The sequence below is a fragment of the Gadus morhua genome, chromosome 20 (genome assembly GCF_902167405.1).
Source record: "Gadus morhua chromosome 20, gadMor3.0, whole genome shotgun sequence".
Classification (NCBI taxonomy): Eukaryota; Metazoa; Chordata; class Actinopteri; order Gadiformes; family Gadidae; genus Gadus; species Gadus morhua.
Window position 1 is genome coordinate 21,574,601 of NC_044067.1, and position 16,406 is coordinate 21,591,006.

The 16,406-nt window shown below is 43.9% G+C and overlaps 1 protein-coding gene across 1 annotated transcript in view; it reads left to right on the top strand.

Moving 5' to 3' along the window:
* Nucleotides 1-10,696, top strand: part of wnt10a (wingless-type MMTV integration site family, member 10a) — a 26,941-nt gene extending 16,245 nt beyond the window's left edge. The window contains exon 4 of the mRNA XM_030344318.1: nucleotides 9,003-10,696. Coding sequence (XP_030200178.1) covers nucleotides 9,003-9,644 — 642 coding nt within the window. The 3' untranslated portion in view covers nucleotides 9,645-10,696. The remainder of the gene's footprint in view (nucleotides 1-9,002) is intronic.
* The last annotated feature ends 5,710 nt before the right edge of the window (nucleotides 10,697-16,406 follow it).

Here is a 16,406-nt window from a genome sequence, read left to right on the forward strand (position 1 = left end):
TTGGCAGACACCTTCTCTCCTCCATCAGCACTCTGCAACAACACGCTTTGGCAGAGCTCAGATGGGCTCTTTTAAGAAAAGCAAATACACACATGCGTGCCTGCACATCGTGTGCATCTGCCGAGACATAGTACTGTACATAGGCAGAAGTAGACATGCAGAGGTGGACCAAACACATCTGCACGTAGATTCTCGCCCCTGGAAAACACATAAACACACCCACAAGGCACACGAATGCTTGAATGCCGCATTGGGGCAGCGACATCGGGGCAGCGTGTGTAATTAACAGTGTTGAGGTACTGCAGACGAGCTACCACACACACACGTCACATGTGCACAAATGCTCAGCCTCATACACAGAAGCTCCGTCCTGTGTATTTCACTATGAGGCTATTTGTCACTGTAATTTATGTACTGGTGTAGTTGCATTTAAGTCTGTGACAAACTGTTTGTTTGTGTTAGTGTGCACATGACTTTATGTGTGCGTGTGTGGGTTTGTCTGTGTGTGTGTGTGTGTGTGTGTGTGTGTGTGTGTGTGTGTGTGTGTGTGTGTGTGTGTGTGTGTGTGTGTGTGTGTGTGGGGGGGTCTGTGTATTTGTGGTTGTGTGTTTATGTATGACTATGTATGTATGCGTGTCAGTATGTGTGTGTGTGTGTGTGTGTGTGTGTGTGTGTCTGTATGCGTGCAGGTGTGTGTTTGTTATGTATGTCTCAATGTGTGTCTGTATATGAGCATGTGTGTATTTGGGTGTCTCATCATCATCTGTGTCCGTATTTCTGTATGAAATACAAACACACGCACACACAGACACAAACATACACACACACGAAGGGAAACACACACATACAAACACACACATACAGACACACACACACACACATGCACACAAAATAAGTCTTCGGTATACATAACGTTTGAGGGGACGCATGGTGCGTGGGGGCAGCATTTGCTGAGAGAGAATATATGTTTGTGTGTGTGTGTGTGTGTGTGTGTGTATGTCTGTATGTGTTTGCGTTTGTATGTATGTGTGTCCCTGCGTGTGTGTGTATGTTTGTGTGTGTGTCTGTGTGTGTGTGTGTGTGTGTGTGTGTGTGTGTGTGTGTGTTTATTTGTGTGTGTGTGTCCCTGCATTTGTGTGTGTGTTTGTGTGTGTGTGTTTGTGTGCATATGCGTATGTGTGTGTATGTGTGTGTTTGCGTGCATGCGCGTGTGCTTCTGTGCCGCCTCAACTGCTGGTTTGAAGCGAGGCGTTTGATTTGTCTGAAGTGATGTCTGGGCTTAGTGTGCCGTCGTGGTGTTTGTTGGTGGGCTTTGATACGGCCCAAGCTTTCTGCTGGGCTTTAATAGTCCTTAAGTAGACGTCTTTGAACTGATAAACACAAGGCAGCGTGCAGGCTGCGTTTATACTGCATTGAGATGGTGGAGGAGGGACAAGCAGACGGTGAGATTAAGGCCTGTTCCCGTCTGATGAGGGTGGGAAGGTTATTTAAGAAATATGTCCATAAAGTACAATTACTCTACTGCAGTGTAAACCAAAACACTGATGACAAGTTGGGCCATTTCATGACGTCGGGTTATTTGCCGAGATGAGCGTATACCATGATTTATGTCCCTGTAGTAGATAATTGCTACGTGATTAAGTAATGCTAGTTCCGGAAGACCCAGTTCTGTCCAATAGCAATATATATCACCATTGTCGATTTAGTTCAAAAGTTAGCGTTAGGTTTGTGAATTTACCTAAACTTCAAATTGTCATGCAGAATCAAACTAGACACAAACCATGAAGCAGTCTTTGATCATTTGATAACCTGGAATGTCCTTCTTTTGTTGTTGTCGCGGGTTGAATTAGTAGCTTGTAGCCCAGGACTTTCACCCTGAAGAGGCTTGCTTCTTCACAACAGTAGCTGATATTTTTACCGTAATGATCCTGTAATAGCTACAATTTAGGATGAATAATAATGATGATCATGTCAAACAAGCCTTCATGCTCGACTGAGAGACATGTGGCCCTGGGTGAGGCGGCTACTGCTGCTCTCCAGTTCAAAGCAGATGAGCTTACTCCCGACCAGCTCTGACCTGCTCAGGCTGGCGTGCCTCTGATCCACTGCTGCTCTCAGCTCCCGTCTGACGTGTCGGGGTCTGCTACGTTATTCCTGGATTTCCTGGGTTTCTCCACTCTCCCTCTCTCTCTCTCTGGATGACATTGCCCGCAGCCCCGACCCGCCACCCCAGCACCAAATGTTTGATCTCCGTCTGGGGCTGCTTTTATGGACGCCTCCGTCTCACTCTTCAAGCCAATTAAAAGGCACCAGATGTGTGTCGGTAACCCGTCCACCAATGAATGTGGAGGCAGTTACATCCGCTCTGCTGTGTGTTATTGTGTCGTGGTGCCGTGTGCTCAGTGTCGCGGATAATGTACTGGAACCGTGTGTTTGAACTCCGTTTCGGAGGACCCCCCCCCCTTTAGATTGATGTTGGTGTGTTTGATTTAGACTTCTGATGAGAAGGGGGGATTGTGGTAACACATGCGTGAGTCCCGGGCCTGTCACTGAGGTTACACTGCTTACATTGAACATTAATCATTGATGCCTACACACTCTCTCTTCCATTTTTCAACATTCACTCTATAGTATTCATACGGACACTGGATGAGATGTAGAACATAGAATACAGCATCAACAAGAACACTCCGCAGGGAATAGGAATTGTATTAAAATAAGAGTGGATTCGATATTCCCTTTGTTTAACAATAATAATATTATAGCGGAGCGATGACACATTAAAACAAACAGCCCCCCCCCCCCCACACACACACATACACACACACACACACACACACACACACACACACACACACACACACACACACACACACACACACACACACACACACACACACACACACATACACACACACACAAACAAACACACACGCTCTCGGACACAACCATCCTCAGACCCAGGTGTGTGACGTGTAGGAAGAGGCAAACAAACAGAATCATTCATCTGGTTGTCCGTCCACAAATCAGCAGGTCAGGAACAAGGTGCTAAAGTGTGAAATGTGTACACTTGTTTTTCATACATCGCAAAGGAAAAATGTTTTAGATGAGGATACCTTATACTGTCACATTCTAATAGCACTCTCATCAAATTGAATGACTTAGCTTGAAGGTGCATATGCATTTTCTTTTAGAAGCCAGATTTCACTCGTGTTGATGCAAACTCTCTCATTCTCATGTATAGTTTCTCCCCTGAATCCACGTGCAACACCACTTAACGTAGCGCATCTCAAACCCAATACAACAGTAGCACAACATGACGCAGCCCACAACCACAAGGCAAATCAGCGGCTTGGAGGCAGGCTTCTAAGCACCGGGGCAGGCGCTTTGTGTTTCATAATCTCTTTGAACAAAACAGCCTGTTTTCATTTTCCAATTACACATTTAATATACAAAAGCTAACTAGGTAGTGAGTTTCTCTTTCTTCTTTCTATTTCATGGTTTAAGACCTCCTCTCCAGAGCTGTGGTATGGATGCAGTTATGACGCGGGTTTAGTGTTTGTGTCTGTAAGGTTTAAGTGGGTTAGAGAGCTCCCTGATTACAGGCTGCCCATGTGTGTTTAGGGCCTTGCAGGTTTATGGTTCGCAGGCCCTGTTGTAAAAACTGGAGACCAACGGTGCAATCTGAAATCAACACAAAGTGTGGCGGGATTATGGCTGGTGGAGGTTTACACAAGGAAACACCTCTCCTTATCTTAGGGCCATGTTACCGTCAACAGTGAGCTGTAGTCTGCTGACTTTACCTTTAAAATGAATTCCTCTCTTCCATTTATCCATTCCCATTCTTCCATTCACCAGGATGACATTTTCCATTCAACAGGCATTATACATGCATCTATTCATTTAAGAATATCATACAATATGAATTTCAATTGTAAACTAGTATTGAGCACATTAAATATAAGAAGAAGATCAAAAAGAAGAAGAAGAAGAAGAAGAAGAAGAAGAAGAAGAAGAAGAAGAAGAAGAAGAAGAAGAAGAAGAAGAAGAAGAAGAAGATAAAGTGACAGCTGAATGAAAAGCGCAAAGCATTGCTAAAAATGCAGAAATGCAAAATTAATTGAACTGAAGAATCTGAAAGGTCACGTATTGCCCTGCCCTGGTGTGTGTGTGTGTGTTTGTGTGTGTGTGTGTGTGTGTGTGTGTGTGTGTGTGTGTGTGTGTGTGTGTGTGTGTGTGTGTGTGTGTGTGTGTGTGTGTGTTTGTCTTTAAGAGAATAGCGAGCCGGTGCGTGATCAAAAGTAGGCCAATAGAGCGGGAAAAACTGCCCAATCTGGCAACACTGCTGAACGTCCTCACGCTCCTGCATCAACGTAAATCAATGAGACCAACTGAAAATGCAGCCGGTATGAAACTAAAACTGTGATTCTGAAAAAAGTTTAAATGATATAGAAATTCCGTTTAGATATTATTGAAGTGTGTCGATTCGTTAAATGGTTTGAACGAAGATAAACGGTTGAAAATGTATTTAGTTACGTCCAGGGGCGTTTCTAGGTTTCAAAAATATCCAAGGTTTAGCCCAGAGGGAAAGGGCAAAAAATTTTGCTTTATTGCCCATGTAAATTTCTTCATAATGCTTTACACAAATTCACAAAATACGCAGTTTATTATAGCTCTAACTAGCTTCCTGACTGCTGTGCTGCTTATCCACAGCCATCTGTAGTTCCATTCAAGTTGTTTCAGAGTAAAATGAATACAAGTGAGACAGACCTTAGATATATATATATATATATATATATATTAGGGCTGTCAAGCGATTTAAAAAAAATAATCTAACTAATTACAGGCTCTGTGAATAACTACCGTATTTTCCGCACTATAAGGCGCACCGGGGTATAAGCGGCAGCAGCTAAATTTAATGATGTGTACATATATAAGCCGCACTGGACTATAAGCTGCAGGTGTTTTAATGTTTAATTACCATTAGGGCTGGCCCGAATGCCATTTTTCAGGCTTCGAATACTCGTTAGTTTTTCCGAGCGAATATTCAAATACTCGTTCCAGAAAAAAACGCCATCAAAAACAACATTAAAAATCCCTATAAACTCCCTGGAACCGATTTTGACAGTATCTGCATATTTTGTTGAAGATTTAATAGCTTTTGAACGTTAATTAGTAGGCCTAAGTAAGTTGAAGTTCCTTAGTTTTTCCCCGTGAAAGCGAACAGATGTTGTTCCGTTCCAAATCTTCTGTCCGCTGCCATATCAGCCCTTACGGGAGCTTTTCAATTCATCCTGGAATGTGCATCTTTTCAGGGAATTTGTACAATAAATCCATAACAAATACCGAATATTGATCGTCTTACGACTCCATATTATATCCATTATATTGACCGGGTACTCCCAAGACGCTCACGCTCTGCAGTAAGCCAGTCACAGTTCATTGGTGCGGCACTGTACTGCGAACGCAAACAAACAACTAAGCTAAGGTTAGCATTTCGAAAAAAAAAACGAAGCTCAGAATACTGATTTAAGCTTTGAATACTCATTTTCCGAACGAGTATTCGAATAATTCGGGCCAGCCCTAATTACCATATGAAAGGGTTCGTGCACAGAAGGGATTGTCGGGAAAGAGATGGCTGTTTCGCTCTCGTAATGTCTATCTTGCTCTCGATTTAGGAGGTCCCCTAGTGGCCGCTAGCTGTAAAAATCCATAGATTAGCCGCACCGTTATATAAGCCGCAGAATCGAAAAATGGGAAAAAAGGCGCACTTTATAGTCCGAAAATTACTGTAATCTAAATTAATCGCATACTTACATTTTTCCGAGAAAGTATTTTTGAAATAATTTAATTCAAGTAAATTATGGCAGATGAGTGATTCAATGAATAATAGACATAATAGACGTTCATTGTCTCTTTTATTTAAAACATGTCTTTCATTAACATACGGTGCATTTTAAGATCAAATTAATAACATTTCCATCTCACTCAGGATTCAATGCATCTCAGTCGAGTGTGGCTTGACGAGGCTGGCTGCTAGCGCCATCTTCAGGGGCTGTGGCAGCTTGTACCTGTTAGCTTGCTACCAAATGTTTTGCGTTGAGGTGATATTTAAGGGTTGATGAACTCCGGTGATAGGACAATTCCTTACTACAGAGATTGCAGATAACGGTGTTCCTATCTACAGTTACGTCTGGGAGTTTAAACTTGAATTTTCCATTCACAGGGCCGAGCAGCGTCTTCTCCTCTGCCTCTGTTTTGTTTCAACGAAATTGACGCACCGGGTCAAAGGGCACTATAGAAGCACTATTAATCTGCGTTAATTTTTCCTTTTGTCAGCCCTAATAAATATATATATATGAACATATATATAAACATATATGACTGGAGAAAGGATATATTAATTCACTTGAGGTGGTAAACAGTCTGGTTATGTTTTAAAATCTTTTTTTTTTTGTTTCTTGTTTTATTTTATTTTTTAAATAAGATTCGGGGCTAATTAAATGATATCCGGGGCTTTAGCAACGAATTAAACAGCCTAGTGACGCCACTGGTTACGTCATAAACAGTTGAAGTACCAGAGGAATATAGTATTTTAAAAGTAGAATATCTTAAAAAGTATAAAAGCGATTCCAAGCTATTCTGAACATTAAAAAATTTGGTCCCAAAGTTTGTAGAGAATAAAAAAGAAAGAAAGAATAAAACTTATGAAGAACAATAATTGAGCGCTGCAAGCAGCACTCAGCTAATGGACAAAAACACAATTACCTTTTCTTAAGCTTTTCAAAAAAAATCATAATCGTCCATCAATCCTTTCTCCTTATCCCTCACTGTGAAGAATACAGTTCCCCACATACTATTTATTTGCTGCATTTTTTGTAGGCTTCTTTATACAAACTTTCTTCCTCACTCTTAGTTCATATATTAGTTCCAAAGGATGAGTCAGGCATTTGCGTTTCATTCGTCAATCATCAGTGTATTGATGCTTGGGAACGACAGCGGTGGCAGACACTTGACCAGGTCTGACCAGGTCCGACCTGATACTCCTTGTCTCCTAGTTCTCGCCTCAGGGGATCAGCACCTCCTCCTTGTCTCCTGGTTCTCCCCTCAGGGGATCAGCACCTCCTCCTTGTCTCCTGGTTCTCCCCTCAGGGGATCAGCACCTCCTTCTTATCTCCTGGTTCTCCCCTAAGGGGATCAGCACCTCCGCCTTTTTTCCTGGTTCTCGTCTCAGGGGATCAGCACCTCCTCCTTGTCTCGTGGTTCTCCCCTCAGGGTATCAGCACCTCCTCCTTGTCTCCTGGTTCTCCCCTCAGGGGATCAGCACCTCCTCCTTGTCTCCTGGTTCTCCTCTCAGGGTATCAGCACCTCCTCCTTGTCTCCTGGTTCTCCCCTCCGGGGATCAGCACCTCCTTCTTCTCTCCTGGTTCTCCCCTCAGGGGATCAGCATCTCCGCCTTTTTTCCTGGTTCTCGTCTCAGGGGATCAGCACCTCCTCCTTGTCTCCTGGTTCTCCCCTCAGGGGATCAGCACCTCCTCCTTGTCTCCTGGTTCTCCCCTCAGGGTATCAGCACCTCCTCGTTGTCTCCTGGTTCTCCCCTGAGGGGATCAGCACCTCCTCCTTGTCTCCTGGTTCTCCCCTCAGGGTATCAGCACCTCCTCCTTGTCTCCTGGTTCTCCCCTCAGGGGATCAGCACCTCCTCCTTGTCTCCTGGTTCTCCTCTCAGGGGATCAGCAACTCCTCCTTGTCTCCTGGTTCTCCACTCAGGGGATCAGCACCTCCTCCTTGTCTCCTGGTTCTCCCCTCAAGGGATCAGCACCTCCGCCTTTTCCCCTCGTTTATTTTGAATTTATTTGGAGTTAGTTGAAATGATCTACCAGCTGTGTGTAGATCATACAAGCAAGGCGTGTGCATATGCAGAGGCGTGTGCATCTACAAGTGCACACACTTGTAGACACACACACAAACACACACACACACACAAACACATACATTTTTTAACCTTCCTCATAGGTGTGTAAATAAACATACAAACAATGCACTTGAAAAGAAACTCAATACTCCGTTTACATTCTCACAGTAAGAACTCTATCTTATCAGGTTGGATTTGATCTGAGGCGTGTGTTGTGTCATCTGAGTGGATGAAAGGAAACATCAAACCTGAACAGGATAATTCAGTCCTACACAGACATAAGTGTCAGTGTTCATGTTATGCTGCCTACAGTTGCATTCTAAATCAAGACTATACACAGTGTGGACGCTGGTGTCTAAAGATAAATAATAACAGTGCTGAGCACCTGAGCTTCTATACTTACCTTTTTACGCACACATCCCCACTGTTCTTGGTAGAAGAACCTAATTGTTGCATGATGAAAAGCCATTAATCCCTTCAAATTCCCCTCAAATTAAATAAATGAACCCCTCGCTCAGAAAAGTGATGAATAGAGAAGCAAATCATAAAGCAGATCATAATTCATGCATACATAAGTCACTGGGATTTCATCATTTTGGGATGCGGCTGGCACAGGTCTCACTGATAATAAAGTATGGCAATAATTGACTTAGCATCATTAGTAAAGAAAAAAAGCACATTTCTAATTGTTCTTTCTGCCGGGGCTGTGCTTGTATCGGTCTACAGTGTGTGATTGAGCTTTTCAACTGAGAACAATTTGTTCAATCCTCTCCTCCATCCCGTCTCCCTGGCAGTACCCCTGTGGGAGCACTGCCCTGGAACAAGGTTAAATACATCATTCGTGGCATTGCGTTTTAACAAACAAATGTATTGATCCGCATTCCTTGCTCTCTCCCTCCTCTCTTACCTCTCTCTCTCTCTCTCTCTCTCTCTCTCTCTCTCTCTCTCTCTCTCTCTCTCTCTCCCTCTCTCTCTCTCTCTCTCTCTCTTTTCTCTCTCTCTCTCTCACACCGCTCTCTTTCTCCCTCTATCTCTGTCCTCTCTCTTCTCTCTCCTTCTCTCTCTCTCTCTTTGGGTGTCTCTCTCTCAGGTGGTGCTCAGCAACATGCGGAGGAAGTGTAAGTGCCACGGTACGTCGGGGAGCTGCCAGCTCAAGACATGCTGGCAGGTGACCCCTGAGTTCCGAGTGGTGGGATCCCTGCTGAGGGAGCGCTTCCAGAGCGCCACGCTCATCAAGGCCCACAACCGCAACACGGGGCAGCTGGACCACTCCCACCACGGCAACCACCACCACAGCAACCACCACAACAGCAACAGCCACCAGCACAGCAGCAGCAGTAGCAGCAACCACCACAGCAACCACCATCCCAACAACAACAACAACAACCACCACAACCACCACAACCACCACGGCCACCACAACCACCAACACCACCACCACCCGCACCCCCACCGCCGCCGCCAGCAGCCCAGCATCAACGACCTGGTGTACTTCGAGAAGTCCCCCGACTTCTGCGAGCGAGACCTGGGCTCCGACTCCAGTGGCACGCAGGGCCGCATCTGCAACAAGACCAGCCCGGGCATGGACCGCTGCGAGAGCCTGTGCTGCGGCCGCGGCCACAACATCCTGCAGCAGACACGCAGCGAGCGCTGCAACTGCAAGTTCCACTGGTGCTGCTACGTGGTGTGTGCCGAATGCCGCATCACAGAGTGGGTCAGCGTGTGCAAGTGAAGGGAGACGGTGACCATGGCAACGACAAGCACCACCACCACCACCACCACCAAGAAACTATTTTTAAAATGCTATTATTATTATTATTATTATTATTGTTATATTTTCCGGACGGACAGACAAAGACGGGTTGACAGACGTGACAAAATGCACTTTCCACTCTTCCCTTGCTTGTGCTGATGAACTTCCTGTCCTGTCCAAACAGCCAATGGGAAAGGAGAAGGAGGAGCAGGGGCTTGGCCTGATTCAGAATATATATAGTATGTACAGTGGTGTGTGCATGCAGGAAAGACTGAGCATGTGCAAGCGCATATGACAGATCAGTCCCAGCTCGAGAGACTGACCTTTGCTTTTCTCCCGAGACAGATGGTGTCGATGAACGCTGATTCAACAAACGGGAAACAGAACTCAGAATTTGTGATTTTTCGAGGAAATGGAATTGAAACCAGCAAATGGCTTTACAGCTTATTGTTTGTCTCACCAATATCTGAGTGGTATTCTGGGATGAAGAAGCCAACAGGAATGGAAAGGTCTAAGTCTTTGATATTTTTCATCAGGAAAAAACGATAAGAGTACGAGACACGATGAACTAAAGGTGTCAACAGGATGGCCATCAGGAGGGAGCCTGGTATCTCTCCAAATAAGGAAACAGAATGATTGAGAAGGGTCCTTTCAGACCAAGCAGCTGGACAGCCAATGAAATATTCAGTTGAACCCTGCAGTATACACACCAAAATATCATTGTTGAAATAGCAGCTATTGACGCAAACACAAAACAGAGGGCCTGATAGTAAGTTGTGGGTCTTTCTATGCTTCCTAGCACCAGAGTCTTAATATATTTCAACCAACACACGTCCACTGTGTACCATGTTACGATGTTATGATGCACTCCAACACATAATTCTCAACCCCCAGTTCCAACCCACCATCTACACAGTTGTTCCCCTACTGCTCCACCTCTCTGTGTTTTGTGTGGTATGAATGACCCAATCCATCACAGAACCTCAGGTATGATGTCACTTGGTTTCCATCTTTAAACTACAAATATAATACCCCCCCCCCCCCCCCCCCCCCCCACACGCTGTTGTAACAGCCTGAATCAAAAAGAGGAGATCCACTGTCTGTTCAGAGACGAGGGGACTGCTGAGCTGTCTCTTCTCCTGGCGCTCCGTCATATTTAATGACCTTGTGTACAAGGAGCTTTTCTTTCGCAGAACTTAAATGGTTTTCAGCTCGGGGGCGGGGGGGGGGGGGGGGGGTCCACTCCGAGCCCCCAGAAACACTTCAACATTTTTTTTAAACAATGAAGACAGGGAGCCAGGACCTCCATTCCTCTGAGCGCCCAGGCCCCCCTCCCTCACGAGATGCATTCCTCACACCCAGTGGCGTGGGGGGCTGTGTGGGGCTACACCCAGTGGCGTCCACTGCTACATGATCCAGCATGGCGCTGCACATTTGATTGACATCAAAATCATAAATTATGCTCAGAAGTTCTATGCAAAAGTTTAAAAGCTTTTAGAAAAAACATGCAGTGGAGTCGGTCTCTTGTTGTACGGGAACGCACAAAACACAAACACATAGTGATAAACCACTACAAGTATGAGTGTACGTCGTGTGTCATCGCTGATTCATCCCCTGTCTTGTGATGCAGTGTGCCCCTGTGTAAACTAGCCATGGTCTGTTGTGTCTCTGTACCGTCTCACCTGTATATTGCTTACTGTAACCTCCGATGTACTGGTTGGGGTCGTGTTGATGGACAAGTTCAATGTCTAGCAGTAGCTCAAGGCAGGTATGGGCGGTAAACCAACAACTTTCCCAGATGTCCCAGATCTTACAATGAGTATGTCTTACCAGTTTGTGTAATTTATTTAAGGCAAAACATTTTTTTTGTAAATGCAGATTTAGATTGTTTGCACATGAAACATATTGTTCAGGAATCTTTGGTGACATCACCAAAATGTTAGTTATTTTCATGTCGCAAATTGTATGTAAGTATGTATGTATTTTTTTAATGTTTTAATATGGTTATTGTTTAAGTTATTTTATTTTTGTGGATAACTTAATATTTGTAAAACAATAAAGAAAGAAAAAATTATTATTGAAAACAAAATATATGGTTGGGACATTATTTATCTATCTATCTATCTATCTATCTATCTATCTATCTATCTATCTATCTGTCTATCTGTCTATCTGTCCATCTGTCCATCTGTCCATCTGTCCATCTGTCCATCTGTCCATCTGTCCATCTGTCCATCTGTCCATCCATCCATCCATCCATCCATCTATCTATCTATCTATCTATCTATCTATCTATCTATCTATCTATCTATCTATCTATCTATCTATCTATCCATCCATCCATCCATCCATCCATCCATCCATCCATCCATCCGTCTCTCTCTCTCTCTCTCTCTCTCTCTCTCTCTCTCTCTCTCTCTCTCTCTCTCTCTCTCTCTCTCTCTCTCTCTCTCTCTCTCTCTCTCTCTCTCTCTCTCTCTCTCTCTCTCTCTCTCTCTCTCTCTCTCTCTCTCTCTCTCTCTCTTTCCTTTTATCATTCTATCAATATATCTATCTGGAGATCCATCCATCTGTCTATAAGTATTCTCGGCAGCAGAAGGGATGTGCTAGATTCTACTATTACTGTATATATATATAATATATATATATTTATATATATATATATATTAACCATTGACTGTTTGCCGACCATGAGGGCTGTGCCCCCCTCATGGTGGCTCATGGAGACACCACCTTGATGCGCAGCGCTGAATGGCCTGCGACCTGCCCTTTAAGTCAGCCAGTCAGGAGCAAAGGCAAAGAGACACTGTTATTTGATAGTGAATGTATGTGTAGTGAATTGGCGCAGTACAGACTAAACAAGTACAGAGCCTCTTGGTTTGTTAACGAGATGGTCTGAGAAATAGTTTCGCCTCCCTTTTCCGGCCCATGCTCTATCCGTGCAGCTTTTCCTTTTTCTCCTGCAGAACATGGTTGTATCCATGCATGGATACATACATGCGCTTAATGCACATATCTCTGAAAAATGTGTGCACAACCGTGCATACATTTATGACCACACACACAAACTCACACATGCACCCATACTCAAACAGATGCACACATAGTGAATGCATTCGTGCAGGCATGCACGCAAGGAAGCAAGCGTGTATGTTTTTGGATGTTTGTGCATTTGAGGTTGTGCATTTCTGAGTGTGTTTGCTTTGAGTGTAGTGTATGCGCACACACTTTCACCACAGTTTCATGGAGCAACAAGTGTAAAGAGTTTCTCTATGGACAATAGGAGCCAACCGCAGCGGAGCCAAGAGATCAACTGATCCTCCAACCCGCATCCCAGCCTTCATGGAAGTATGCATCACCTGAGAGCACACTTGCCCAATAGCAAATTTTTTGTGTCAAATTATTTCACGCTTCTACAACTTTTTTTGATTTGATGCTCTGATTGCCTCCTTTGGATGGAAACACTGACAAACAAATCCCTAAAGTATTCAGTGCCTTGAGACTTATTATAATATCATAATCCCTGATAAATGCTTGTTTCATATCAGATGACAGAAAGTTACCAAGGAGAAAATAAGAAGAAAAAAAGCAGGCTGAATCTCAGCTGAATCTCTGGTGGCTCTGGGTGTCAGAGGGCCGGCCCGGGCTTGTGTTCTCAGTCTATTTGAACAGTGGCTTTATCCACGCTAAACGCAGGTCCCAGAGTGAATGCCGCTTTGAGCTGAGAAAACAACATGTTGGTGAATGAGATTTATTATGTTATGATCCCCTGACATGTGCTATCAGGCCCATATCGCCCGGCAGGAGAAGGTATCAGCAACCACCCCAGGAAGACGTGTTGTGTACACGTTGGGATGAGAAAACCAAATCTGCATGCCAAACAACGCTGTTAATTCTTACCGATGTCTGAATATCAGATGACATAATCTCCCACATGTGTTTGGATAGAATGCTGATATTGTCCCATCTAAAATAAAGGTAGGAATATAATGTTCAAGCTAGCCAGAGTCTCTGTGTCCTGGGCAATGCCCCATCTTGGAAAACAGGTCTGAATTCATCTGTCACATTAAAAGGTAACCAATGAAACCATTGGCAGAATGGGCTTAGCACAATACAGGTAACGAGACCCACAGTAAAGGTCACTTGAAGGACTGCAGATGTAACACTGTGAGACAGGCAGACTGGCTGATAGCTGCCACGAGCTTGATGAACTAAGATACGCTGTCTGTTCACCGCGGGCTGGAAGCTACAGCATGGAGCTCAGGGAACCAGTCCCTACAAGTAGGCCTTTGAGAGTGTGTACTGTGTATCGAAATGCTGCTACGCAGATGCTACATACCCATAAGCACACACGCACACACAAAGACACACACATACTGGCAGCCAAACTTCATGCAGGGCTAACTGTTTGAACTGACTTTGAGGGGGGAGTTTTTGGGGTTTTGCAAATTCATTTTCAAACGTGTTGTCGTAATCTGATATCAGCAAGCATTGATTGAAGATGACACCACAAGCGTCTGTGAAATATTTGAAGGGCAAATCGGAAGAATTGGATTACCCCCTTTAGCTACAGGATTGACATTAGCTATCAAAGCTTGCTGGTGGCAGGGAAAGTCATACCATCTCAATGATACTTTCTGTTGAAAACAAGACATTTGTGCTGAGAATTAAGTGTAGGTTGCAAAAACAGTTCAAAACATCATGATTAAAAGCATGCTGTGTGCTGGATTTTTTTTACAATACAATTTTTGGATAGAATCACTTTGATATTCGAGGCAAAATGGTCAGAAAAGCTCCACCGAACATTATTTTAATTCACATTGATGTTGTGACTCACTGAAATTACAATGTAAGTCCAAGCACCAACTATAATCGAGTGTATCCGAAACAGCTCTGTGTACATTATGGATCATTTTGTACAGTATGGATCATTGTGTACAGTATGGATCATTGTGTGTAGTATGGATCATTGTGTGTAGTATGGATCATTGTGTACGGTATGGATCATTCTGTACGGTATGGATCATTGTGTACAGTATGGATTATTGTGTATGGTATGGATCATTGTTTACAGTATGGATCATTGTGTATGGTATGGAGCTTTGTGTACAGTATGGATCATTGCGTACGGTATGGATCATTGTGTACGGTATGGATCATTGTGTACAGTATGGATCAGTGGTGGGTGGTAGTTTTTAAAGTGAGGGAGGAAGGACCGCGCGCTTGGTTGCCATTGGCCTGCTTGCACTGTTGGTGTATGGTGGCATAAGAATGTGAGACTCAAGTTGTTTCAGGGTGTTTTGGTGAACTACAAAATGGTAGGGAGGGATAGTTATGTGAATAAATTTGATACAAAGCCACCAGTGGCATCACTGTAATTTGAAAGCTGGTGGGCAGCATGTCTTTGAAATGGACCACAAGGGCAGAAGGAAAGGATGCAAAGCCCATTAGTCAAATCAGGCCTACTCTTGATTTGTAAAAGTAAATAAAAAAATCTGTTATTGGTTGTAATTTAGCTATGTTTATTTTCAGGTACAATTGTTTTAAGAAAAGACTGACCAAAAGTGATGCCATTTAAAATGCATCATGCTCTGAATCATTCACCCTTTCCACAATATCAAACAGAACGGTCAGAGTAGCAAACTAGTAAAGTCACATAGCAGCACCAACGTGAACTTGACACTAGTCGTGGCGTTTGGTTGCCCTATCAAGATTTTTCACATCAGGGAAACCATAAACAGCCCACGTTGGAGATTTGCCATTATTTATTAGCAAACAGGGCCTACCTTTTTCTTTGGTCGCTAACTTAGCACTGTAACTCAATGAATGGAATGCTTTGTGTAATTAAACATGAACAATGTCCTCTGTTTCCAATGTTTCCATTGTACACTTTATTCGCAATTGTTAGAATCTCGTTATCCTTCAGATGATTTCACCTGCTTTGCGTCTCTTAGACTGAGTGAGTGGCAGTACAGGCAGAGCGGGTTTGTTTGTTATCGACAGCGTTGCCAGATTGGGTAGATTTCCCGCCCAATGATCATTTTCCTAGCCTAAGGCCTCGTTTCCACATACGTACATTCTCATATGCGATCCAACCGTCTCCGAGCGAAAGTCCATTCATTCCTATGTGATTCTCCGTAATGTCAGTTTTTCCTTCGAGACTCCTCCCCTCCGTAAAATTTCTGTCCGGTATGTCCGTAATATACGTTCAAAGAATTTAACTTTTGCCGTCGTTTTACGGAGATACCGCATGAAAGTTTTTATGTTTTTCACAAAACATGTAAGTACCTGGCAGGCCAAACTCCTCGCCGATCTCTTTCCAAGCCTGGTTGGTTTTGTTTTTATCTCTGTATATGTCGATCCTCATGTTCCAAAGTACCGGTCTCCTAAAAACGGCCATTATCATACGCTCCCCCATCTTTTGTCCGTAAATAAATTCATGTCCGTACGTAAAACACTAGCGACTCCTTCCGTAAATTTACGGAAGCACGGATACGAAAAACATACGTATGTGGAAACGAGGCGTAAAGCGGTTAAAAGTAGCCCAATTGGGTGGGAAATCTGCCCAATCTGGCAACACTGCTCACCAGTCAGGGATCCTGCTGATTGGTTCATAGCGCAGCGCGAATAGATTTTTGCCCGAATCAGACGCCTGTAAGGTCACACCATGGACATATTATATTCATTCCTATGTAAACTGCTCAGTGGCGCAGGGCGATTGAAACCCGTATTATTCACCGG